General features: G+C 47.8%; 1 protein-coding gene across 1 annotated transcript in view; it reads right to left on the minus strand.

The window, feature by feature from the left end:
* Positions 1 to 26376, minus strand: part of LOC129812713 (ras-associated and pleckstrin homology domains-containing protein 1-like) — a 262711-nt gene that overhangs the window by 145858 nt on the left and 90477 nt on the right. Inside the window, exons 3-4 of the mRNA XM_055864530.1 lie at positions 9491 to 9616; positions 7500 to 7614 (exon numbers count right to left, since the gene is read on the minus strand). Coding sequence (XP_055720505.1) covers positions 7500 to 7614; positions 9491 to 9616 — 241 coding nt within the window. The remainder of the gene's footprint in view (positions 1 to 7499; positions 7615 to 9490; positions 9617 to 26376) is intronic.

Genomic DNA, 26376 nt, shown 5'->3' on the forward strand with positions numbered 1-26376 from the left:
AACAGATGGGGCACCAGCCCCGTGGTAACAGATGGGGCACCAGCCCCGTGGTAACAGATGGGGTACCAGCCCCGTGGTAACAGATGGGGTACCAGCCCCGTGGTAACAGATGGGGTACCAGCCCCGTGGTAACAGATGGGGTACCAGCCCCGTGGTAACAGATGGGGTACCAGCCCCGTGGTAACAGATGGGGTACCAGCCCCGTGGTAACAGATGGGGTACCAGCCCCGTGGTAACAGATGGGGTACCAGCCCCGTGGTAACAGATGGGGCACCAGCCCCGTGGTAACAGATGTATCACCAGCCCCGTGGTAACAGATGGGGTACCAGCCCCGTGGTAACAGATGGGGTACCAGCCCTGTTGTTAACAGATGGGGTACCAGCCCTGTGGTAACAGATGGGGCACCAGCCCCGTGGTAACAGATGGGGCACCAGCCCTGTGGTAACAGATGGGGTAACAGATGGGGTACCAGCCCTGTGGTAACAGATGGGGTACCAGCCCTGTGGTAACAGATGGGGTACCAGCCCTGTGGTAACAGATGGGGTACCAGCCCTGTGGTAACAGATGGGGTACCAGCCCCGTGGTAACAGATGTGGCACCACCCCTTTTGTAACAGATGGGGTACCAGCCCTGTGGTAACAGATGGGGCACCAGCCCCGTGGTAACAGATGTGGCACCAGCCCCGTGGTAACAGATGGGGTACCAGCCCCGTGGTAACAGATGGGGTACCAGCCCTGTGGTAACAGATGGGGTACCAGCCCCGTGGTAACAGATGGGGTACCAGCCCCGTGGTAACAGATGGGGTACCAGCCCCGTGGTAACAGATGGGGTACCAGCCCCGTGGTAACAGATGGGGTACCAGCCCCGTGGTAACAGATGGGGTACCAGCCCCGTGGTAACAGATGGGGTACCAGCCCCGTGGTAACAGATGGGGTACCAGCCCTGTGGTAACAGAAGGGGTACCAGCCCCGTGGTAACAGATGGGGTACCAGCCCCGTGGTAACAGATGGGGTACCAGCCCCGTGGTAACAGATGGGGTACCAGCCCCGTGGTAACAGATGGGGCACCAGCCCCGTGGTAACAGATGGGGTACCAGCCCCGTGGTAACAGATGGGGTACCAGCCCCGTGGTAACAGATGGGGTACCAGCCCCGTGGTAACAGATGGGGTACCAGCCCTGTGGTAACAGATGGGGTACCAGCCCTGTGGTAACAGATGGATCACCAGCCTCGTGGTGTCTGTGGTAACAGATGGGGTACCAGCCCCGTGGTAACAGATGGGGCACCAGCCCCGTGGTAACAGATGGGGCACCAGCCCCGTGGTAACAGATGGATCACCAGCCTCGTGGTTTCTGTGGTAACAGATGGGGTACCAGCCCCGTGGTAACAGATGGGGCACCAGCCCCGTGGTAACAGATGGGGTACCAGCCCCGTGGTAACAGATGGGGTACCAGCCCTGTGGTAACAGATGGGGTACCAGCCCTGTTGTTAACAGATGGGGTACCAGCCCTGTGGTAACAGATGGGGCACCAGCCCCGTGGTAACAGATGGGGCACCAGCCCCGTGGTAACAGATGGGGTACCAGCCCTGTGGTAACAGATGGGGTACCAGCCCTGTGGTAACAGATGGGGTACCAGCCCCGTGGTAACAGATGTGGCACCACCCCTTTTGTAACAGATGGGGTACCAGCCCTGTGGTAACAGATGGGGCACCAGCCCCGTGGTAACAGATGGGGCACCAGCCCCGTGGTAACAGATGGGGCACCAGCCCCGTGGTAACAGATGGGGTACCAGCCCCGTGGTAACAGATGGGGTACCAGCCCCGTGGTAACAGATGGGGTACCAGCCCCGTGGTAACAGATGGGGTACCAGCCCCGTGGTAACAGATGGGGTACCAGCCCCGTGGTAACAGATGGGGTACCAGCCCCGTGGTAACAGATGGGGTACCAGCCCCGTGGTAACAGATGGGGTACCAGCCCCGTGGTAACAGATGGGGTACCAGCCCCGTGGTAACAGATGGGGTACCAGCCCCGTGGTAACAGATGGGGTACCAGCCCTGTGGTAACAGATGGATCACCAGCCTCGTGGTGTCTGTGGTAACAGATGGGGTACCAGCCCCGTGGTAACAGATGGGGCACCAGCCCCGTGGTAACAGATGGATCACCAGCCTCGTGGTTTCTGTGGTAACAGATGGGGTACCAGCCCCGTGGTAACAGATGGGGCACTAGCCCCGTGGTAACAGATGGGGCACCAGCCCCGTGGTAACAGATGGGGTACCAGCCCCGTGGTAACAGATGGGGTACCAGCCCCGTGGTAACAGATGGGGTACCAGCCCCGTGGTAACAGATGGGGTACCAGCCCCGTGGTAACAGATGGGGCACCAGCCCCGTGGTAACAGATGGGGTACCAGATGGGGTACCAGCCCCGTGGTAACAGATGGGGTACCAGCCCCGTGGTAACAGATGAGGCACCAGCCCTGTGGTAACAGATGGGGCACCAGCCCTGTGGTAACAGATGGGGTACCAGCCCTGTGGTAACAGATGGGGCACCAGCCCCGTGGTAACAGATGGGGCACCAGCCCCGTGGTAACAGATGGGGTACCAGCCCCGTGGTAACAGATGGGTCACCAGCCCCGTGGTAACAGATGGGGTACCAGCCCTGTGGTAACAGATGGGGTACCAGCCCTGTGGTAACAGATGGATCACCAGCCTCGCGGTAACAGATGGGGTACCAGCCCCGTGGTAACAGATGTGGTACCAGCCCCGTGGTAACAGATGTGGCACCAGCCTCGCGGTAACAGATGGGGTACCAGCCCCGTGGTAACAGATGGGGTACCAGCCCTGTGGTAACAGATGGGGTACCAGCCCCGTGGTAACAGATGTGGCACCAGCCCCGTGGTAACAGATGTGGCACCAGCCCCGTGGTGTCTGTGGTAACAGATGGGGTACCAGCCCCGTGGTGTCTATGGTTACAGATGGGGTACCAGCCCTGTGGTAACAGATGGATCATCAGCCTCGTGGTGTCTGTGGTAACAGATGGGGTACCAGCCCTGTGGTAACAGATGTGGCACCAGCCCCGTGGTAACAGATGGGGCACCAGCCCCGTGGTAACAGATGGGGTACCAGCCCCGTGGTAACAGATGGGGTACCAGCCCCGTGGTAACAGATGGGGTACCAGCCCCGTGGTAACAGATGGGGTACCAGCCCCGTGGTAACAGATGGATCACCAGCCTCGTGGTAACAGATGTGGCACCACGAGGGAAGAAAAGGGGAGCTTCCTACATAGATGGTTGGATCGAAAACTAATGGCGTTTCACTGTATCATCAATCAAGAGGCACAAACATCTCCACGAGAGGACATGGAAGAACACTGTGTGAACAAACATCTCCACTAGAGGACATGGAAAAGTACGGTGGCTGTTCAAAGCGTGCTAAAGCGGTTTGCCGCCTGCCTGGCGGTGAGAATGTTCATGCCACACATTTGCAGAACTCAAGATCCTGAGTGGTTGGAGAAATTCTCCTTCAAGGTCACCATGACACCTAAATAACCTCAACAGAAAGCTCCCGGGAAAAGACGGCCCTTCTGCTTCTAGAAGAGGTGATTCAGACGGACGTTAACTCGCGAGAGACATGGAGGCGCACGGGTCTCATCTCCCTGAAAACAGCCGAACCATCAGATTGACACCGCAAATCTGCACGTTTCCATTCTGACAATCCAACAATAATTTACTACACCATTTCACTATCATTTCCTGTAAACCCCTTGATGTTGACAGACTTCTCGGCATTCCAGTTAGTGAGTCAACCACAGCTGGAATTGGAACTGCCTGACAAGAACATACGGGTGTCAAAATTCAAAGGCCTGAGGACGTACCTGGAAAATCTGGCACGCCAGAAGGCCACATTGGCTCAAAATCACAAATGGAAAGACCAGCTTGTATTCGACATGTGGAATGGAAAGACCAACTTGCATTTGACATGTGGAATAAATATGCTATTTATTCATTCATTTAATTTGTAAGAAATCTGTTCATAATACCAGTTAGTATTTAGATCTTTTAAAGGCCCACAGCTGACACCGAGGGAGGATTGGGTGAAAGGGGAACAAAGAAAAAGCCAACCACACCAGAGATAACCTTGTGATTACAGCATACAATACCAGAGACAGTATAGCCTTATCTATACCATATCTCTGGTGAGTGAGGAGACCAGTATAGCCTTATCTATACCATATCTCTGGTGAGTGAGGAGACCAGTATAGCCTTATCTATACCATATCTCTGGTGAGTGAGGAGACCAGTATAGCCTTATCTATACCATATCTCTGGTGAGTGAGGAGACCAGTATAGCCTTATCTATACCATATCTCTGGTGAGTGAGGAGACCAGTATAGCCTTATCTATACCATATCTCTGGTGAGTGAGGAGACCAGTATAGCCTTATCTATACCATATCTCTGGTGAGTGAGGAGACCAGTATAGCCTTATCTATGCCATATCTCCGGTGAGTGAGGAGACCAGTATAGCCTTATCTATACCATATCCCCGGTGAGTGAAGAGACCAGTATAGCCTTATCTATACCATATCTCTGGTGAGTGAGGAGACCAGTATAGGCTTATCTATACCATATCTCTGGTGAGTGAGGAGACCAGTATAGCCTTATCTATACCATATCTATGGTGAGTGAGGACTGCCCATATTCACTCTATCATTGTTGGATCAGTGACCCTTAAAACCTCTAACGCCTCACAAACCCGGATCCGGGAGCACCCCCATCACAAAAGCTGATTAGCATAGCCTAGCCTAAAGCCACAGGGATATCATATAATACAATGCTCATGAAATCACAAGTCCAAGACACCAAATGAAAGATACACATCTTGTGAATTCAGCCATCATTTCTGATTTTTAAAATGTTTTACAGGGAAGACACAATATGTAAATCTATTAGCTAAACACGTTAGCAAAAGACACCACTTCTTTAGTCCACCATTTTCTTACTGCATCAGTAGCTATCACTAATTCGACCAAATAAAGATATAAATAGCCACTAACCAAGAAACAACTTCATCAGATGACAGTCTGATAACATATTTATTGTATAGCGAATGTTTTGTTGGAAAAATTTGCATATTTCAGGTATAAATCTTTGTTTACCATTGCAGCCACTATCACAACTCTCACCAAAGCGACTAGTTTAACTACAGAGAGCAACGTGAATTACCTAAATACTCATCATAAAACATTTATGAAAAATACACAGCGTACAGCAGATGAAAGACACAGATCTTGTGAATCCAGACAATATTTCAGATTTTCTAAGTGTTTTACAGCGAAAACACAATATAGCGCTATATTAGCTTACCACAATAGCAAACATCACAACAGCATTGATTCAAGGCAAAAATAGCGATAACGTATAAACCACCAAAATATATAAATTTTTTCACTAACCTTCTCAGAATTCTTCAGATGACAGTCCTATAACATCATATTACACAATGCATATAGATTTTGTTCGGAAATGTGCATATTTAGCGGCACAAATCGTGCTTATACAATGAGAATAGTGTCCAAAACCTCAAGCAATCTGTCCGGCGCCATCTTGGAGAGGCACCTATTCTAATCGAAAACTATTCATAAACTTGACTAAAAAAATACAGGTTGGACAGCAATTGAAAGACAAATTAGTTCTTAATACAATCGCTGGGTTACATTTTTAAAATGAACGTTACTTCAAGCATACAGCGTGCGCTAAAGCGAGACGCACCATAATTCATGGCGGAATTATTATTTGACATTTGCCAACATAAGTACGAATTAACAGCATAAAGACTGCTTACTATTTGCTGAGCTTCCATCAGAATCTTGGGCAAGGTGTCCTTTCTCCAGAACAATCGTTGCTAGGTTGGAGAACGTCCTCTTCCACGTTGCAATTAGCAGTAAACAATAGCATGAGAGAGAGAGATACCCAACCCCCTAGAATGCCAGAAAATGAAATACCCGAAAATCGCAATATACTGATATAAACTGATATAACTCGGTTTAAAATAACTACATTATGATGTCTTTAACACCTATATCGAATAAAAACAGAGCCGGATGTATCTAAGGGCTATAACAGGAGCTTCTAGCACGACATGCCAAGACCCTCCCTGCGTCAGAGCGAAGAGTCAAAAGAGGGGACACCTCGTTTCCAAGCAATTTATAAACTTTCAGATCTGCCTAGAGACTCCATTTCAAGTCCCTCTATTCGCTGACACCCAGGGGAAGGCGTATGCAGTGCATCTCAACCAATAGAGGACAGGCAAATTAATAAACTGTCCTGGGAACAGCAAGCAGATTTCAGCATTTTCAAATCCTCATAGGAAAATTGCTCTAAGTCCAGTTCTGTTTCACTCACAGACATAATTCAAACGGTTTTAGAAACTAGAGAGTGTTTTCTATCCAATAGTAATAATAATATGCATATTGTACGAGCAAGAATTGAGTACGAGGCAGTTTAATTTGGGCACTATTTTTTCCAATGGGGAAACAGCGCCCCCATATTGACAAGATTAAATTAAGTTTGTTTTTGACAATAATCTCCTGTTTTGTCCAGTATTTATATTGTATTTAATTCCATGCCCCCGTCCCCGCAGGAGGCCTTCTGTCTCTCGGTAAACCGTCATTGTAAATAAGAATTTGTTCTTAACTGACTTGCCTAGTTAAATAAAAGGTTAAATAAAAAAAAAGGATAAAATAGACATCATATTCTATTAGTGTCTCTCCGTTCTCATAGGCCGATGACATGGGCAACCTAGTTCTGATTGGTCTGTTTGTCGGCGTCAGCAGTGTAGGCTACCCTGTCATTCGTTGTATTAAAACAGATTCTGCTCATGTCTCCAGTCATATAAAGTCTAGTAGACTTGCATGAAATGTGTTGATAAAAAGTCCTTTCCTGTGACAAGGAACTTCTCTGATAAAGCCTAGGCCTCTATACTGTACACACTCAGCCAGGCAGTGAACTGTCTTTTTCACAAACAGTTATTGAGTTATATTATTAGCCTAAATGATGACTTTCCAATCTACTCATCACATTGGGAATACCTGGCTATCTTACATACATCGGCAAATGTGATGATCGATGGAATGGGATATTATAAAAGGTGCATTGTTATGGTGAACATCAGCTTCCCAAAACTGACGATTCAACCTATGGTTGCTCAGCGTTTAAATCAGAAAGCAACATCACTCCTAAAATGTCTACCGTATGCCCACAATATTCCCCCTGAAACCCGCCAGCCGCTGTGTCGACCGCTCTGTGATCCTGAACGTCAGATTTGGCATTAATATTCAGTGGTGCTGAATATCAGATATTGACACTATTGTGCTTGAAAAGGGCTCAGATCCCTCAACATTTAGGGCGAGGGGTCCAATTTGTCCTGATTGTGGCGCTATGGGGCCATAGCTTGAACCACGCCATGGCTGCCTGCAGCTATATTATGTACATTTTATTTATACCGTTGATGTTGTACATGGAGAAGCGGTTGCAGAAGTTAGCCATGTTGGTCTCCTGTCTGAGAGGGGCCTTCTGAGGGGCCTTCTGGACTGTCTCTGGCCTCCCATCATCCAGACTCTGTACAGAGAAGAGGACAGACAGTATACACAACAAGCCTGGCCTCCCATCATCCAGACTCTGTACAGAGAATATGTGGGGGTTAAGGTTAGTCATCTGTGGGGGTTAGGGTTAGTCATCTGTGGGGAGTAGGGTTAGTCATCTGTGGGGGGTTAGGGTTAGTCATCTGTGGGGGTTAGAGTTAGTCATCTGTGGGGAGTAGGGTTAGTCATCTGTGGGGGTTAGTCATCTGTGGGGGGTGGGGGTTAGTCATCTGTGGGGGGTTAGGGTTAGTCATCTGTGGGGGGTTAGGGTTAGTCATCTGTGGGGGGTTAGGGTTAGTCATCTGTGGGGGGTTAGGGTTAGTCATCTGTGGGGGGTTAGGGTTAGTCATCTGTGGGGGGTTAGGGTTAGTCATCTGTGGGGGGTTAGGGTTAGTCATCTGTGGGGGTTAGGGTTAGTCATCTGTGGGGGTTATGGTTAGTCATCTGTGGGGGTTATGGTTAGTCATCTGTGGGGGTTAAGGTTAGTCATCTGTGGGGGTTAGGGTTAGTCATCTGTGGGGGTTAGGGTTAGTCATCTGTGGGGGTTAGGGTTAGTCATCTGTGGGGGTTAGGGTTAGTCATCTGTGGGGGTTAGGGTTAGTCATCTGTGGGGGTTAGAGTTAGTTATTTGAGGGGGGTAGAATTAGTCATCTGTGGGGGTTGGGGTTAGTCATCTGTGGGGGTTGGGGTTAGTCATCTGTGGGGGTTGGGGTTAGTCATCTGTGGGGGTTGGGGTTAGTCATCTGTGGGGGTTGGGGTTAGTCATCTGTGGGGGTCGGAGTTAGTCATCTGTGGGGGTCGGGGTTAGTCATCTGTGGGGGTTGGGGTTAGTCATCTGCGGGGGTTAAGGTTAGTCATCTGCGGGGGTTAAGGTTAGTCATCTGTGGGGGTTAGGGTTAGTCATCTGTGGGGGTTAAGGTTAGTCATCTGTGGGGGTTAGGGTTAGTCATCTGTGTGGGTTAGGATTAGGTATCTGTGTGGATTAGGGTTAGTTATCTGTGGCAGCTAGGGTTAGTTATCTGTGGCAGCTAGGGTTAGTTATCTGTGGCAGCTAGGGTTAGTTATCTGTGGCAGCTAGGGTTAGTTATCTGTGGCAGCTAGGGTTAGTTGTCTGTGGCAGCTAGGGTTAGTTGTCTGTGGCAGCTAGGGTTAGTTGTCTGTGGCAGCTAGGGTTAGTTGTCTGTGGCAGCTAGGGTTAGTTATCTGTGGCAGCTAGGGTTAGTTATCTGTGGCAGCTAGGGTTAGTTGTCTGTGGCAGCTAGGATTAGTTATCTTTGGCAGCTAGGGTTAGTTATCTGTGGCAGCTAGGGTTAGTTATCTGTGGCAGCTAGGGTTAGTTATCTGTGGCAGCTAGGGTTAGTTATCTGTGGCAGCTAAGGTTAGTTATCTGTGGCAGCTAGGGTTAGTTATCTGTGGCAGCTAGGGTTAGTTATCTGTGGGAGCTAGGGTTAGTTATCTGTGGCAGCTAGGGTTAGTTATCTGTGGCAGCTAGGGTTAGTTATCTGTGGCAGCTAGGGTTAGTTATCTGTGGCAGCTAGGGTTAGTTACCCGTTACGGTTAGTTACCCGTTAGGGTTAGTTACCCGTTAGGGTTAGTTACCCGTTATTACCTGTGTGTCAGGGTTAGTTACACGTTAGGGTTAGTTACCCGCCAGGGTTATTCACCTGTGTGTTAGGGTTAGTTACCCGACAGGGTTAGTTACCCATCAGGGTTATTTACCTGTGTGTTAGGGTTAGTTACCCGACAGGGTTAGTTACCCATCAGGGTTATTTACCTGTGTGTTAGGGTTAGTTACCCGTTAGGGTTAGCTACCTGTTAGGGTTAGTTACCTGTGTGAGTTAGGGTTAAGTTACCTGTGTGAGTTTATCCAGCTCTCCCAGCCAGGCTCCAAACATCTTGTCTAGATCCTGATCATCTTTATCACTGTCCTCCTCTCCTCCATCTGTGTGGTCCTGTTCCTCATCTGACAGCTGCTCCATCTGAAACACACACACACACACACACACACACACACACAGGGTAAAGTGAGTTGTAGATTGACGAGCGTGTCAGCCCCTCTCATTCATCTCCAATGGGAACCCAGCATCTCCATGGTAACATCCCTGGAGCAAGTCCACCTAACAGACGAACCCCTGGCCATCGCAGCATATGGGTCATTCCAAGTCCACCTGACAGATGAAACCCCTGGCCATACCAGCATATGGGTCATTCCAAGTCCACCTAACAGATGAAACCCCTGGCCATACCAGCATATGGGTCATTCCAAGTCCACCTAACAGATGAAACCCCTGGCCATCACAGCATATGGGTCATTCCAAGTCCACCTAACAGATGAAACCCCTGGCCATACCAGCATATGGGTCATTCCAAGTCCACCTGACAGATGAACCCCTGGCCACTGACTTCAATCCATGTCTGTGTGTCTCCAGAACCTATCAAATCACTTGCTCCATATATATATATATAATCATCCTGCTATATTTGTTTGTCTTTTATACAACCTTTAAGACACTGGGCAACACTGGGCACCACTGGGCACCACTTGAGTAAATGAGGGATACAAAGTATATTAAAAGCAGGTGCTTCCACACATGGTTCCGGAGTTAATTAAGCAATTAACATCCCATCATGCTTAGGGTCATGTATAGAAATGCTCGGCAGGCCATTATTTTGGCTACAATGGCTATGCCCCCATAGGATGAGAACGCTGCCATCCACAGGACATGAGTGGTCACTCAATGGTTGATGAGCATGAAAACGATGAATGTCACTACGATGTAAACCATATGCCATGGCCGTCTCAGTCACCATAACTCACTACGATGTAAACCATATGCCATGGCCGTCTCAGTCACCATATCTCACCCCGATTAAACACTACGATGTAAACCATATGCCATGGCCGTCTCAGTCACCATATCTCACCCTGATTAAACACTACGATGTAAACCATATGCCATGGCCGTCTCAGTCACCATATCTCACCCTGATTAAACACTACGATGTAAACCATATGCCATGGCCGTCTCAGTCCCCATATCTCACCCCGATTAAACACTACGATGTAAACCATATGCCATGGCCGTCTCAGTCCCCATATCTCACCCCGATTAAACACTACGATGTAAACCATATGCCATGGCCGTCTCAGTCCCCATATCTCACCCCGATTAAACACTACGATGTAAACCATATGCCATGGCCGTCTCAGTCACCATTTCGCAACCCAATTAAACACTACGATGTAAACCATATGCCATGGCCGTCTCAGTCACCATTTCGCAACCCAATTAAACACTACGATGTAAACCATATGCCATGGCCGTCTCAGTCACCATTTCGCAACCCAATTAAACACTACGATGTAAACCATATGCCATGGCCGTCTCAGTCACCATTTCGCAACCCAATTAAACACTTATGGGAGATTCTGGAGAGGCTCCTGAGGCAGTGTTGTCCACCACCATCAACAAAAACACCAAAATGATTTAATTTCTCGTGGAAGAATGGTGTCTCATCCCTCCAATAGAATGGTGTCGCATCCCTCCAATAGAGTTCCAGACACTATGCCGAGGTGAATTGAAGCTGTTCTGATTGGTGGAGGCCCAACCCCCTATTAAGACACTATGTAGGTGTTTCCTTTATTTTGGCGGTTACCTATAGTTAGACAAACTAGCTACTCTAACTTGATTGATGGCCTGAAATGGCTTCTTGGTAGCTAGTTATGAGGTATGGACATTAGGAACCTATCCGGGCCAGTGACGACCTGTCATTCAGGTTAGGTATATACACACTACCAGTCAAAAGATTGGACACCTACTCATTCAGGTTAGGTATATACACACTACCAGTCAAAAGATTGGACACCTACTCATTCAGGTTAGGTATATACACACTACCAGTCAAAAGTTTGGACACCTACTCATTCAAGGGTTTTTATATTATTATTTTCCTACATTGTAGAATAATAGTGAAGATATCAAAACTATTAAATGACACATGGAATCATGTAGAAAATCAAAATATATTTTAGATTCTTCTAATTGGCCACCCTTTGCCATGATGACAGCTTTGGACACATTTGGCGTTCTCTCAACCAGCTTCAGGAGGCAGTCATTTAACCCTCTACATGATTCCATATGTGTACTGTCATAGTTCTGATATCTTCACTATTATTCTACAACGTAGAAAATAGTAAAAATTTAAGAAAAACCCTGGAACAAACTGCCTGGCACGGTATATTATTTTTGTTGCCTGTTTTGCATGTTATTTTGGCATTAAAACGTGTCACATATCAGTTTGCAAACAATGTAAAAACATGTATATTTAGTTAATAAATCTGCATACAAACATGGTCTCTTTTTTTTGTTTTCTTTAGTAAAGCAGCTCCAAAATACCGGTGTTTCAGCCTGGCTCAGTGCTTTCTGTGGTGGTGGGGCAAGCCAGCGGATAATACAAAATGTAGGTGTTAGTCATCTTCTCTAGTTTCGCTGTGATTGGCTCAGTGTTCTGTCACTCATGGGGCCACTACAGAATGTAGGCGTTAGTCATCTTCTCTAGTTTCGCTGTGATTGGCTCAGTGTTCTGTCACTCATGGGGCCACTACAGAATGTAGGCGTTAGTCATCTTCTCTAGTTTCGCTGTGATTGGCTCAGTGTTCTGTCACTCATGGGGCCACTACAGAATGTAGGCGTTAGTCATCTTCTCTAGTATCGCTGTGATTGGCTCAGTGTTCTGTCACTCATGGGGCCACTACAGAATGTAGGCGTTAGTCATCTTCTCTAGTATCGCTGTGATTGGCTCAGTGTTCTGTCACTCATGGGGCCACTACAGAATGTAGGCGTTAGTCATCTTCTCTAGTTTCGCTGTGATTGGCTCAGTGTTCTGTCACTCATGGGGCCACTACAGAATGTAGGCGTTAGTCATCTTCTCTAGTTTCGCTGTGATTGGCTCAGTGTTCTGTCACTCATGGGGCCACTACATCACCACAGAAGCTACAGGGAGAGCTAGGCAGTTCAAGCCCCCTTGCTTGCTGCCATAGAGTTACATTAGAAGTGCCCATCCAAGAAGACTTAAGGTCATTGGCCACAGATAAAATGACGTCAAATCACGTTATATCTTCAGTAGCTTTGATTGGACTGATCATGTCAACATCATACTTTCACAATCTTAGTTAGCAGTCATCATCATGAATCACATCGACAATGTACTGGAAAATCCTTTTCAATCCTTGTCATATGAAGAGAAATGATAGATAAAACGTATCGGTGCTCATCAGCCATTGGACATTACACAAGTTGGAAATCGCATATTCAACAAATGAGTGGTTTGGAAGGAATCAGTGGCTAACTGAAAGCGTCGCAAAGCAATCACTAGTTTACTTCCCCTGCTATTCAGTGGAGAGGTTGTGTGGTCCAAGTCTGGGTTTAAGGGTCTCTTTTCCAAGCTTAAATTAATAAACATTCACATTCAACACAATGGGCCAGAAAAGGTTGAATACATCGGCCATGTTGTCAATCCAGCATGACTTCTGCCTCGTTCAAAATAACTTGGAACAAGGAACTGGGAAATCTCAGACTTTTGAGTTCAAGACAACTGGGGAACTCTGGGGGGGGGGGGGGGGGGGGAAACGAGCTCCGACTGGGAAACGAGCTCCGACTGGGAAAATAAGTCATCCAACTCAGAGTTCCAAGTCGGGAACTCTGGCCTCTTTCTAGTTTGGAGTGTGACTGTTTGAGGTTGTGGACAGGTGTCTTTTATACTGATAACAAGTTCAAACAGGTGCCATTAATACAGGTAACGAGTGGAGGACAGAGGAGCCTCTTAAAGAACAAGTTACAGGTCTGTGAGAGCCAGAAATCTTGCTTGTTTGTAGGTGACCAAATACTTATTTTCCACCATAATTTGCAAATAAATTCATTAAAAATCCTACAATGTGATTTTCTGAAGAAAAAAAATCTCATTTTGTCTGTCATAGTTGAAGTGTACCTATGATGAAAATTACAGGCCTCTCTCATCTTTTTAAGTGGGAGAACTTGCACAATTGGTGGCTAACTAAATACTTTTTTGCCCCGTTGTATGCGTATACTGTAGCTAAGAAAGTAATACTAAGTGTATGTTGTGTAGCAAGCTGTTAGTAGCCCATGTGTCTCACCCTAATAATTTGATCCCTTTCCTCCCTCATTACTGGTACATTATTATTGGTGGTGCATTCGGGAAGGATTCAGACCCCTTGACCTTTTACACATTTTATTATGTTACAGCCTTATTCTAAAATATATATATATTTTTTAAATGATCATCATCAATCTACACACAATACCCCCATAATGACAAAGCGAAAAAGTTATTTACATAAGTATTCAGACCCTTTACTATGAGACTCGAAATTGAGCTCAGGTGCTTCCTGTTTCCATTGATCATCCTTGAGATGTTTCTAAAACTTGATCAGAGTCCACCTGTGGTAAATTCAATTGATTGAACATGATTTGGAAAGACACACACCTGTCTATATAAGGTCCCACAGTTGACAGTGCATGTCAGAGCAAAAACCAAACCATGGAATTCTCCGTAGAGCTCCAAGACAGGATTGTGTCAAGGCACAGATCTGGGGAAGGGTACGACTCTGGAGTGACCTGAAAATAGCTGTGCAGCAACGCTCCCCATCCAACCTGACAGAGCTTTAGAGGATCTGCAGAGAAGAATGGGTGAAACTCCTCAAATACAGGTGTGCCAAGCTTGCAGCGTCATACCCAAGAAGACTTGAGACTGTAATCGCTGCCAAAGGTGCTTCAACAAAGTACTGAGTAAACATTCCCCTCTGCAATAAATGGACAACTGTTGTTTTCTCTGTAATAATACTAGTCACCAAGCAATTTTGTGAAGATGGCTTATGTGTAGATTGATGAGGAAATGTTTTTATTTAAAGCATTTTAGAATAAGGCTGTAACTTATCAAAATGTGGTAAAGATCAAGGGGTCTTACTCCTTTTCGAATGCCCTGTATCTAGTATTATCCCTACGGGTTCACCCCGAGTAGCATCTGATTATGGAGCAGCCAGATGTCCTCATCAGAACAGGACCAATCCATCTGACAGGCAACTCCAGTCCTCAGGGGCCTGATTTGGTGTCACACTTTTACCCCAGTCCCAGCTAACACAGCTGACTCCAATAATCACGATCTTCAGTTTAGAATGCAATTAGTTTAAATCAGCTGTGTTTGCTAGGGATGGGGGTAAAAGTGTGACACCAAATCAGGCCCTAGGGATGGGGGTAAAAGTGTGACACCAAATCAGGCCCTAGGGATGGGGGTAAAAGTGTGACACCAAATCAGGCCCTAGGGATGGGGGTAAAAGTGTGACACCAAATCAGGCCCTAGGGATGGGGGTAAAAGTGTGACACCAAATCAGGCCCTAGGGATGGGGGTAAAAGTGTGACACCAAATCAGGCCCTAGGGATGGGGGTAAAAGTGTGACACCAAATCAGGCCCTAGGGATGGGGGTAAAAGTGTGACACCAAATCAGGCCCTAGGGATGGGGGTAAAAGTGTGACACCAAATCAGGCCCTAGGGATGGGGGTAAAAGTGTGACACCAAATCAGGCCCTAAGGATGGGGGTAAAAGTGTGACACCAAATCAGGCCCCCGGTGGCTGGAATTGCCCAGAGCTGCATCAGGATGTGACACAGATATTACTGGGATAAAACACAGTACAAACTCGGAACATCATTTACAGTGCGGGCCATACAGGGAAGAAGAGTTTTACACTGTGGACTGGGCCTTGGGCCATCCTGTAAAACTCTGGCTGCGGTCCAAACACTTAAAAAAAGACACACCCTCGTCCACTTACCCTCACTTTACGCCCTTGGGGGAATCCCCGTCGCCATCTTAGAGGGCGGGCCAAATGATTAGCCAAGCAAGGGAAGTTTGCAACATTAAGCCCCTCAGCCCTGATAACTGTACATCCACGAAGAACAGTCAGCGAAAACTTAATCATCAATGGAGAAGTCAACATACAAGTGGAAGTAAAAACCAATAATTTAAAAATTAAATGGTGCTACTAAGGCACATGACGGCACAAACACGTCTCGTAAAGTTAATATGTTTCTGTTTGGTAATCTTTTGGAAATTGTAGAAATAAAATATTTTCCTTCTTGAGTTCCAGCTAGGCAGACTAACGTTAGTTAGTTAATTCATTTGCTAGCTGTCATAGGCATATATTAATATATTAAATATATAATAATTATAATGGATATCATAAGGTGAATGCACCAATTTGTAAGTCGCTCTGGATAAGAGCGTCTGCTAAATGACTTAAATGTAAAATGTAAATGTATAATTAAGTAGACATGCAATCATAATTGACTGTAGCGCATATAAAGCACCCACAAGCCACCGGTGGCTGAAAACACAATCATCGTGGGATGAACGAGTGATGAATTTCCAGCCAAGGGCGGTCCATTTAAAAATCCTTAATTCCTCCCTCGCCCTGCAAGTGTAAACTCGTCAGACGTCATGATACGTCATTAGAAGTGTCCACTTAATTCGAGGGCTGAGGGGATAGGGTGTGTCTTTTAAGTGTTTGGACCGTAGCCTCTGTCTTTCCCCTGTGGAAGTCACCTCCATATGCAACCACTCATCCCATCTCCAACCCTGCTGTTCCCTCCCTCTGTTCCCCCAGGTCCAATTCCTGGAAAGCTGTGTAGCTTCCTCCCTCCCTAGAGGCAGAGTGAAAACCCTACGCCCTACACAGTCAAAAAGGCTCACCAACGATTAGAGGACAGATGCAGGGCTTATATCTGTTCTGAGATCAGCAGGTAACCTGGGGAAGGTACAGGTCTGAGATCAGTTGGTAACCTGGGGAAGGTGCAGGTCTGAGATCAGTAGGTAACCTGGGGAAGGTGCAGGTCTGAGATCAGTAGGTAACCTGGGGAAGGTGCAGGTCTGAGATCAGTAGGTAACCTGGGGAAGGTGCAGGTCTGAGATCAGTAGGTAACCTGGGGAAGGTGCAGGTCTGAGATCAGTAGGTAACCTGGGGAAGGTACAGGTCTGAGATCAGTAGGTAACCTGGGGAAGGTGCAGGGATGAGATCAGTAGGTAACCTGGGGATGGTGCAGGGCTGAGATCAGTAGGTAACCTGGGGAAGGTGCAGGTCTGAGATCAGTAGGTAACCTGGGGAAGGTGCAGGTCTGAGATCAGTAGGTAACCTGGGGAAGGTACAGGGCTGAGATCAGTAGGTAACCTGGGGAAGGTACAGGTCTGAGATCAGTAGGTAACATGGGGAAGGTACAGGTCTGAGATCAGTAGGTAACATGGGGAAGGTACAGGTCTGAGATCAGTAGGTAACATGGGGAAGGTGCAGGTCTGAGATCAGTAGGTAACCTGGGGAAGGTGCAGGGCTGAGATCAGTAGGTAACCTGGGGAAGGTGGAGGGCTTAGATCTGTTCTGAGATCAGTAGGTAACCTGGGGAAGGTACAGGTCTGAGATCAGTAGGTAACCTGGGGAAGGTACAGGGCTGAGATCAGTAGGTAACATGGGGAAGGTACAGGTCTGAGATCAGCAGGTAACCTGGGGAAGGTGCAGGGCTGAGATCAGTAGGTAACCTGGGGAAGGTACAGGTCTGAGATCAGTAGGTAACCTGGGGAAGGTACAGGTCTGAGATCAGTAGGTAACCTGGGGAAGGTACAGGGCTGAGATCAGTAGGTAACCTGGGGAAGGTGCAGGGATGAGATCTGTTCTGAGATCAGTAGGTAACATGGGGAAGGTGCAGGTCTGAGATCAGTAGGTAACCTGGGGAAGGTACAGGTCTGAGATCAGTAGGTAACCTGGGGAAGGTACAGGTCTGAGATCAGTAGGTAACCTGGGGAAGGTACAGGGCTGAGATCAGTAGGTAACCTGGGGAAGGTGCAGGTCTGAGATCAGTAGGTAACCTGGGGAAGGTGCAGGTCTGAGATCAGTAGGTAACCTGGGGAAGGTGCAGGGCTTAGATCAGTAGGTAACCTGGGGAAGGTACAGGGCTGAGATCAATAGGTAACCTGGGGAAGGTGCAGGGCTGAGATCAGTAGGTAACCTGGGGAAGGTGCAGGGCTGAGATCAGTAGGTAACCTGGGGAAGGTACAGGGCTGAGATCAGTGCCCCAACCTCCCCTCTACCCCTGCCCCAACCTCCCCTCTACCCCTGCCCCAACCTCCCCTCTACCCCTGCCCCAACCTCCCCTCTGCCCCAACCTCCCCTCTAGTCCTCCAACCTTTCCTCTAGTCCTCCAACCTTTCCTCTAGTCCTCCAACCTTTCCTCTAGTCCTCCAACCTTTCCTCTAGTCCTCCAACCTTTCCTCTAGTCCTCCAACCTTTCCTCTAGTCCTCCAACCTTTCCTCTAGTCCTCCAACCTTTCCTCTAGTCCTCCAACCTTTCCTCTAGTCCTCCAACCTTTCCTCTAGTCCTCCAACCTTTCCTCTAGTCCTCCAACCTTTCCTCTAGTCCTCCAACCTTTCCTCTAGTCCTCCAACCTTTCCTCTAGTCCTCCAACCTTTCCTCTAGTCCTCCAACCTTTCCTCTAGTCCTCCAACCTTTCCTCTAGTCCTCCAACCTTCCCTCTTCCTCAATCAGTTTTTCCCTTCCCTCGCTATGACTGTCACTGTCAATGGGACATCTTTGTGCTGATGTTAAGATTCTGTGGCTGTGTCAATATTTCACTGTGACTGATGTCTCCAGTTTCCACCTTCAGTTCCCACCATAGCTGCAGAACACGATGAATCTAGCCTGCTGGAAGTATCCCCCCTTGTCAGAACTACTAACCTAGTGCAGAGCCGTAGTAGAGGCCTTCCTCCTAAAACTACTACTAACCTGTCAGAGGGCCAACCATAGCAAACATTACCCAATATCAATCTGAAGATCAGAACCACAACAACATTCCTCAAGGGAAGAAGGCCAGAAGGGACTGAAATGGGCATTTCCATGTTAAAAGCCCCATCAGCACTAACATGTAAAGATCATAGGAGCACCTCGTCTCAAATGAAAGCTAAGGGTCTATTCTCACGGACGAGAATTACAGAGAATTTTGAGAGATTCTCAAGAGATCTCGATTTTTCGAGAGCCATTGCTGTAATGTAAACTCACGTCTCGGGCGCCACCTCCGGAGGTCGCGCCCGACAGTTGCCCCCCTGCAAGCAGGGCAGTGTAAACAGAATTGTCGCGTTGAGCCCAACATTCAGTAAAAATACTAAACGGCAGATGAACGTTTTTTAAATAGAGATTTTCATTACATTTGAGACTGATTTATAGATGTTTTATCTGAAATTGCAGCTACAGCCGGTTATATTGCGAAATTGTCACCATATCTTTAAGAAAGGGACGTTCAGGTGTTTTTCCCGCCTTGGCTGCTCTGAGCTACAGACAACAAAGCGGAGGATCAACTCACGTTTTCATTCACAATGTTGTGTTTACCTCATATGACTTCCACGATCTAGATAAAATGAAGGCTGGTTTGTTGTAATGTAACTTTAATACGATGAAACTGTGCGCTGCACCTATGGGGACTCCCAATCACGGCCGGCTGTGATACAGCCTGGAATCGAACCAGGGTGTCTGTAGTGATGCCTAAAGCACCGAGATGCAGTGCCTTAGACCGCCGCGCCACTCGGGAGCCCAACGTTCATGCTAATGTGACATGCTAACGTTACTAGCTAGCATTATTGTCTTGCAAGCTACGTTTAGCTAATGCGTACACAAACAAGAAAATAAACCCTTTAAACCCACTGCGCCACCTCCCGGGTGGCGCAGTGGTCTAGGGCACTGCATCGCAGTGCTAGCGGCGCCACCAGAGTCTCTGGGTTCGCGCCCAGGCTCTGTCGCAGCCGGCCGCAACCGGGAGGTCCGTGGGGCGACGCACAATTGGCATAGCGTCGTCCGGGTTAGGGAGGGTTTGGCCGGTAAGGATATCCTTGTCTCAGTATGTAAAATGTAATAAAAAATGTATGCACTCTACTGTAAGTCGCTCTGGATAAGAGTGTCTGCTAAATGACTAAAATGTAAAATGTAAAAATGTAATTGACTGCACATGCTTGTGAACTGTTTAATTATTCACGAGTATAAAATGGTTTGGTTGGATTAGCGAAGAGAGCAGCTGATGTTTTAGAAGAAAAGGTTATTGAATTGTTGAACAGCTTGTAAGCTAGTCGCTAGCTGCTCCTGTGCTACTGAGGATGACAGTTAACTTGGAGCTGCAGAGCAACAATGTCACGCTGCCAGACACAACGAAAGGTAAGTTAAGGATGTCACGCTGCCAGCCACAACGTAAGGTAAGTTAAGGATGTCACGCTGCCAGCCACAACGTAAGGTAAGTTAAGGATGTCACGCTGCCAGCCACAACGTAAGGTAAGTTAAGGATGTCACGCTGCCAGACACAACGTAAGGTAAGTTAAGGATGTCACGCTGCCAGCCACAACGTAAGGTAACACAAGGATGTCACGCTGCCAGCCACAACGTAAGGTAAGTTAAGGATGTCACGCTGCCAGCCACAACGTAAGGTAAGTTAAGGATGTCACGCTGCCAGCCACAACGTAAGGTAAGTTAAGGATGTCACGCTGCCAGCCACAACGTAAGGTAAGTTAAGGATGTCACGCTGCCAGACACAACGTAAGGTAAGTTAAGGATGTCACGCTGCCAGCCACAACGTAAGGTAAGTTAAGGATGTCACGCTGCCAGCCACAACGTAAGGTAAGTTAAGGATGTCACGCTGCCAGCCACAACGTAAGGTAAGTTAAGGATGTCACGCTGCCAGCCACAACGTAAGGTAAGTTAAGGATGTCACGCTGCCAGCCACAACGTAAGGTAAGTTAAGGATGTCACGCTGCCAGCCACAACGGAAGGTAAGTTAAGGATGTCACGCTGCCAGCCACAACGTAAGGTAAGTTAAGGATGTCACGCTGCCAGCCACAACGTAAGGTAAGTTAAGGATGTCACGCTGCCAGCCACAACGTAAGGTAAGTTAAGGATGTCACGCTGCCAGCCACAACGTAAGGTAAGTTAAGGATGTCACGCTGCCAGCCACAACGTAAGGTAAGTTAAGGATGTCACGCTGCCAGCCACAACGTAAGGTAAGTTAAGGATGTCACGCTGCCAGACACAACGGAAGGTAAGTTAAGGATGTCACGCTGCCAGACACAACGTAAGGTAAGTTAAGGATGTCACGCTGCCAGACACAACGTAAGGTAAGTTAAGGATGTCACGCTGCCAGCCACAACGTAAGGTAAGTTAAGGATGTCACGCTGCCAGCCACAACGTAAGGTAAGTTAAGGATGTCACGCTGCCAGACACAACGGAAGGTAACACAAGGATGTTACGTAAATTGAAAAGTTGATGTTTATATTATGTCAACTGAAATCTCATTGTGCTGCCTACTTAAATGTCTGTCAATGAGAATAACCTCTAACAGTATATATTTTTGAGAAATTAAGGCATATATAGCCCTTTCAACCATTTTCCATCCTAAAAATGAGGAATAAGCAAAGGCTTTAATTTCTGGTCAAACAGATGGAAAAGGGGTCTCAGAACATCTCCATCTAGCAGAAGGGTCTCAGAGAACATCTCCATCTAGCAGAAGGGTCTCAGAGAACATCTCCATCTAGCAGAAGGGTCTCAGAGAACATCTCCATCTAGCAGAAGGGTCTCAGAGAACATCTCCATCTAGCAGAAGGGTCTCAGAGAACATCTCCATCTAGCAGAAGGGTCTCAGAGAACATCTCCATCTAGCAGAAGGGTCTCAGAGAACATCTCCATGAAGCAGAAGGGTCTCAGAGAACATCTCCATCTAGCAGAAGGGTCTCAGAGAACATCTCCATCTAGCAGAAGGGTCTCAGAGAACATCTCCATGAAGCAGAAGGGTCTCAGAGAACATCTCCATCTAGCAGAAGGGTCTCAGAGAACATCTCCATCTAGCAGAAGGGTCTCAGAGAACATCTCCATCTAGCAGAAGGGTCTCAGAGAACATCTCCATGAAGCAGAAGGGTCTCAGAGAACATCTCCATCTAGCAGAAGGGTCTCAGAGAACATCTCCATCTAGCAGAAGGGTCTCAGAGAACATCTCCATCTAGCAGAAGGGTCTCAGAGAACATCTCCATCTAGCAGAAGGGTCTCAGAGAACATCTCCATCAAGCAGAAGGGTCTCAGAGAACATCTCCATCTAGCAGAAGGGTCTCAGAGAACATCTCCATCAAGCAGAAGGGTCTCAGAGAACATCTCCATCTAGCAGAACACGTAACACAGTAATGTTGAAGTAAAGACACCTGCCAAATAATATCAACACAACATTTTATATTTTAGATTCTTCAAAGTATCCACCCTTGATGACTTAATAAACACAAATAGAGTATAGTACTAAACAATGGAGTGGAGTCTAGTACAGTACACACATTTTACTGTTCAGTACTGAACTCTACTGTACTCTACAGTCGTGGCCAAAAGTTTTGAGAATGACACAAACATTAATTTTCACAAAGTCTGCTGCCTCAGTTTGTATAAATGGCAATTTGCATATACTCCAGAATGTTATGAAGTGATCAGATGAATTGCAATGAATTGCAAAGACCCTCTTTGCCATGCAAATGAACTGAATTCACCCAAAATATTTCCACTGCATTTCAGCCCTGCCACAAAAGGACCAGCTGACATCATGTCAGTGATTCTCTCGTTAACACAAGTGAGAGTGTTGACGAGGACAAGGCTGGAGATCACTCTGTCATGCTGATTGAGTTCGAATAACGGACTGGAAGCTTCAAAAAGGAAGGTGGTGCTTGGAATCAAATAAGCAAAGAGAAAGGGGGAGAGAGAGAAACGACAGTCCATCATTACTTTAAGACATGAAAGTCAGTCAATAAGGAACATTTCAAGAAATTTGAATGTTTCTTCAACTGCAGTCACAAAAAAAATCAAGCGTTATGATGAAACTGGCTCTCATGAGGACCGACACAGGAAAGGAAGACCCAGAGTTACCTCTAATGCAGAGGATATGATGAAACTGGCTCTCATGAGGACCGCCACAGGAAAGGAAGACCCAGAGTTACCTCTGCTGCAGAGGATGATGAAGAAACTGGTTCTCATGAGGACCGCCACAGGAAAGGAAGACCCAGAATTACCTCTAATGCAGAGGATAAGGTCATTAAAAGTTACCAGCCTCAGAAATTGCAGCCCAAATAAATGCTTAACAGAGTTCAAGTAACAGACACATCAACATCAACTGTTCAGAGGAGACTGTGTGAATCAGGCCTTCGTGGTCGAATTGCTGCAAAGAAACCACTACTAAAGGACATCAATAAGAAGAAGAGACTTGCTTGGGCCAAGAAACACGAGTAATGGACATTAAAACGGTGTAAATTTGTCCTTTGGTCTGATGTGTCCAAATGTGAGATTTTTGGTTCCAACCGCCGTGTCTTTGTGAGACGCTGACACTGACCAATAAGGAGAGTGATGGAGTGCTGCATCAGATAACCTGGCCTCCACAATCACCCGACCTCAACCCAATTGAGATGGTTTGGAATGAGTCGGACGGCAGAGTTTAGGAATATCTGCCAACAAGTGCTCAGCATATGTGGGAACTCCATCAAGACTGTTGGAAAAGCATTCCAGGTGAAGCTGGTTGAGAGAATGCCAAGTGTGTGGAAAGCTGTCATCAAGGCAAAGGGTGGCTATTTGAAGATTTATTTTGATTTGTTTAACACTTTTTTGGTTACTTCATGATTCCATATGTGTTATTTCAACATTTTGAAGTCTTCACTATTATAAAAATAAAGAAAAATCCTTAAACGTTTGACCGATAGTGGAGGATAAGGGAGCAGAGAAGGACGGATCTGTGTTGGATTCTTCTTCTTCCTCTGGTGGAACCTTCTTCTTCTTCTTCCTCTGGTGGAACCTTCTTCTTCTTCCTCTGGTGGAACCTTCTTCTTCTTCCTCTGGTGGAACCTTCTTCTTCCTCTGGTGGAACCTTCTTCTTCCTCTGGTGGAACCTTCTTCTTCTTCTTCTGGTGACTTGTTACACAACCTTCTAACCAGCTCAACTGTCCCTGAAGGCAGAATGGAGCCACACAGCAGAAACAACACAGGAGGAGCTCCCACCTACTGTCCCTGAAGGCAGAACGGAGCCACACAGCAGAAACAACACAGGAGGAGCTCCCACCTACTGTCCCTGAAGGCAGAACGGAGCCACATAGCAGAAACAACACAGGAGGAGCTCCCACCTACTGTCCCTGAAGGCAGAACGGAGCCACATAGCAGAAACAACACAGGAGGAGCTCCCACCTACTGTCCCTGAAGGCAGAACGGAGCCACACAGCAGAAACAACACAGGAGGAGCTCCCACCTACTGGCCCTGAAGGCAGAACGGAGCCACACAGCAGAAACAACACAGGAGGAGCTCCCACCTACTGTCCCTGAAGGCAGAACGGAGCCACATAGCAGAAACAACACAGGAGGAGCTCCCACCTACTGTCCCTGAAGGCAGAACGGAGCCACATAGCAGAAACAACACAGGAGGAGCTCCCACCTACTGTCCCTGAAGGCAGAACGGAGCCACATAGCAGAAACAACACAGGAGGAGCTCCCACCTACTGTCCCTGAAGGCAGAACGGAGCCACATAGCAGAAACAACACAGGAGGAGCTCCCACCTACTGTCCCTGAAGGCAGAACGGAGCCACACAGCAGTAACAACACAGGAGGAGCTCCCACCTACTGTCCCTGAAGGCAGAACGGAGCCACACAGCAGAAACAACACAGGAGGAGCTCCCACCTACTGTCCCTGAAGGCAGAACGGAGCCACACAGCAGAAACAACACAGGAGGAGCTCCCACCTACTGTCCCTGAAGGCAGAACGGAGCCACATAGCAGAAACAACACAGGAGGAGCTCCCACCTACTGTCCCTGAAGGCAGAACGGAGCCACACAGCAGAAACAACACAGGAGGAGCTCCCACCTACTGTCCCTGAAGGCAGAACGGAGCCACATAGCAGAAACAACACAGGAGGAGCTCCCACCTACTGTCCCTGAAGGCAGAACGGAGCCACATAGCAGAAACAACACAGGAGGAGCTCCCACCTACTGTCCCTGAAGGCAGAACGGAGCCACATAGCAGAAACAACACAGGAGGAGCTCCCACCTACTGTCCCTGAAGGCAGAACGGAGCCACACAGCAGTAACAACACAGGAGGAGCTCCCACCTACTGTCCCTGAAGGCAGAACGGAGCCACACAGCAGAAACAACACAGGAGGAGCTCCCACCTACTGTCCCTGAAGGCAGAACGGAGCCACACAGCAGAAACAACACAGGAGGAGCTCCCACCTACTGTCCCTGAAGGCAGAACGGAGCCACACAGCAGAAACAACACAGGAGGAGCTCCCACCTACTGTCCCTGAAGGCAGAACGGAGCCACATAGCAGAAACAACACAGGAGGAGCTCCCACCTACTGTCCCTGAAGGCAGAACGGAGCCACATAGCAGAAACAACACAGGAGGAGCTCCCACCTACTGGCCCTGAAGGCAGAACGGAGCCACATAGCAGAAACAACACAGGAGGAGCTCCCACCTACTGTCCCTGAAGGCAGAACGGAGCCACATAGCAGAAACAACACAGGAGGAGCTCCCACCTACTGTCCCTGAAGGCAGAACGGAGCCACATAGCAGAAACAACACAGGAGGAGCTCCCACCTACTGTCCCTGAAGGCAGAACGGAGCCACATAGCAGAAACAACACAGGAGGAGCTCCCACCTACTGTCCCTGAAGGCAGAACGGAGCCACATAGCAGAAACAACACAGGAGGAGCTCCCACCTACTGTCCCTGAAGGCAGAACGGAGCCACATAGCAGAAACAACACAGGAGGAGCTCCCACCTACTGTCCCTGAAGGCAGAACGGAGCCACATAGCAGAAACAACACAGGAGGAGCTCCCACCTACTGGCCTCAGTCCTGAAACATAATAAGATCTTTACTGGAAAGGATTAGGAGCATTACTGGCTCCTGGAATAAATAGATTCCCCGCTGTGTCCTCACATCACAGCCTGAAACACAGCTGTTTCAATGGCTACTGACTGACAACACTACATGGTCTTTCTTCATCAGAGAGAGTACATGGGACGTGTCACCAAACACGTCACGTTCGGTGGTTCTACACACATACATGCTGGGACATCACTAAAAATGTTGTTCTTAACAGAACTGCCTTTTAAAAATAAAGGTTAAATAAAATCAATAAAAATTGTCTTTTGGAGGCTGACCCATTAATTCCACCTACACTGTGGTTCCGTAGCCAACTGGCCAACTACAGATCAGAGCCCAGACCCTGCCAGGCGGTGCTAACCAATCAGAGACATCCAGGAAACAGAGTGTCCTGACGTAGCTATCCAGCCTGTCTGTCTGTAACACACATTCCTCAGGGAGTGGGAGCTAGGAGCCACTGCTGGCCTGTGATACACTAGTCCCTAAATAGTGCACTACTTTTGACCAGGGGCCATAGGGCAATAGAGCACCTGCCTGGCATCTCTCCCTACTACTGCTAACAGTCAGTCTCCCCTCTAAATGAGGTGCATCTCCCCCTACTACTGCTAACAGTCAGTCTCCCCTCTCAATGAGGTGCATCTCCCCCTACTACTGCTAACAGTCAGTCTCCCCTCTCAATGAGGAGCATCTCCCCCTACTACTGCTAACAGTCAGTCTCCCCTCTAAATGAGGTGCATCTCCCCCTACTACTGCTAACAG

The sequence above is a fragment of the Salvelinus fontinalis genome, chromosome 16 (genome assembly GCF_029448725.1).
Source record: "Salvelinus fontinalis isolate EN_2023a chromosome 16, ASM2944872v1, whole genome shotgun sequence".
Classification (NCBI taxonomy): Eukaryota; Metazoa; Chordata; class Actinopteri; order Salmoniformes; family Salmonidae; genus Salvelinus; species Salvelinus fontinalis.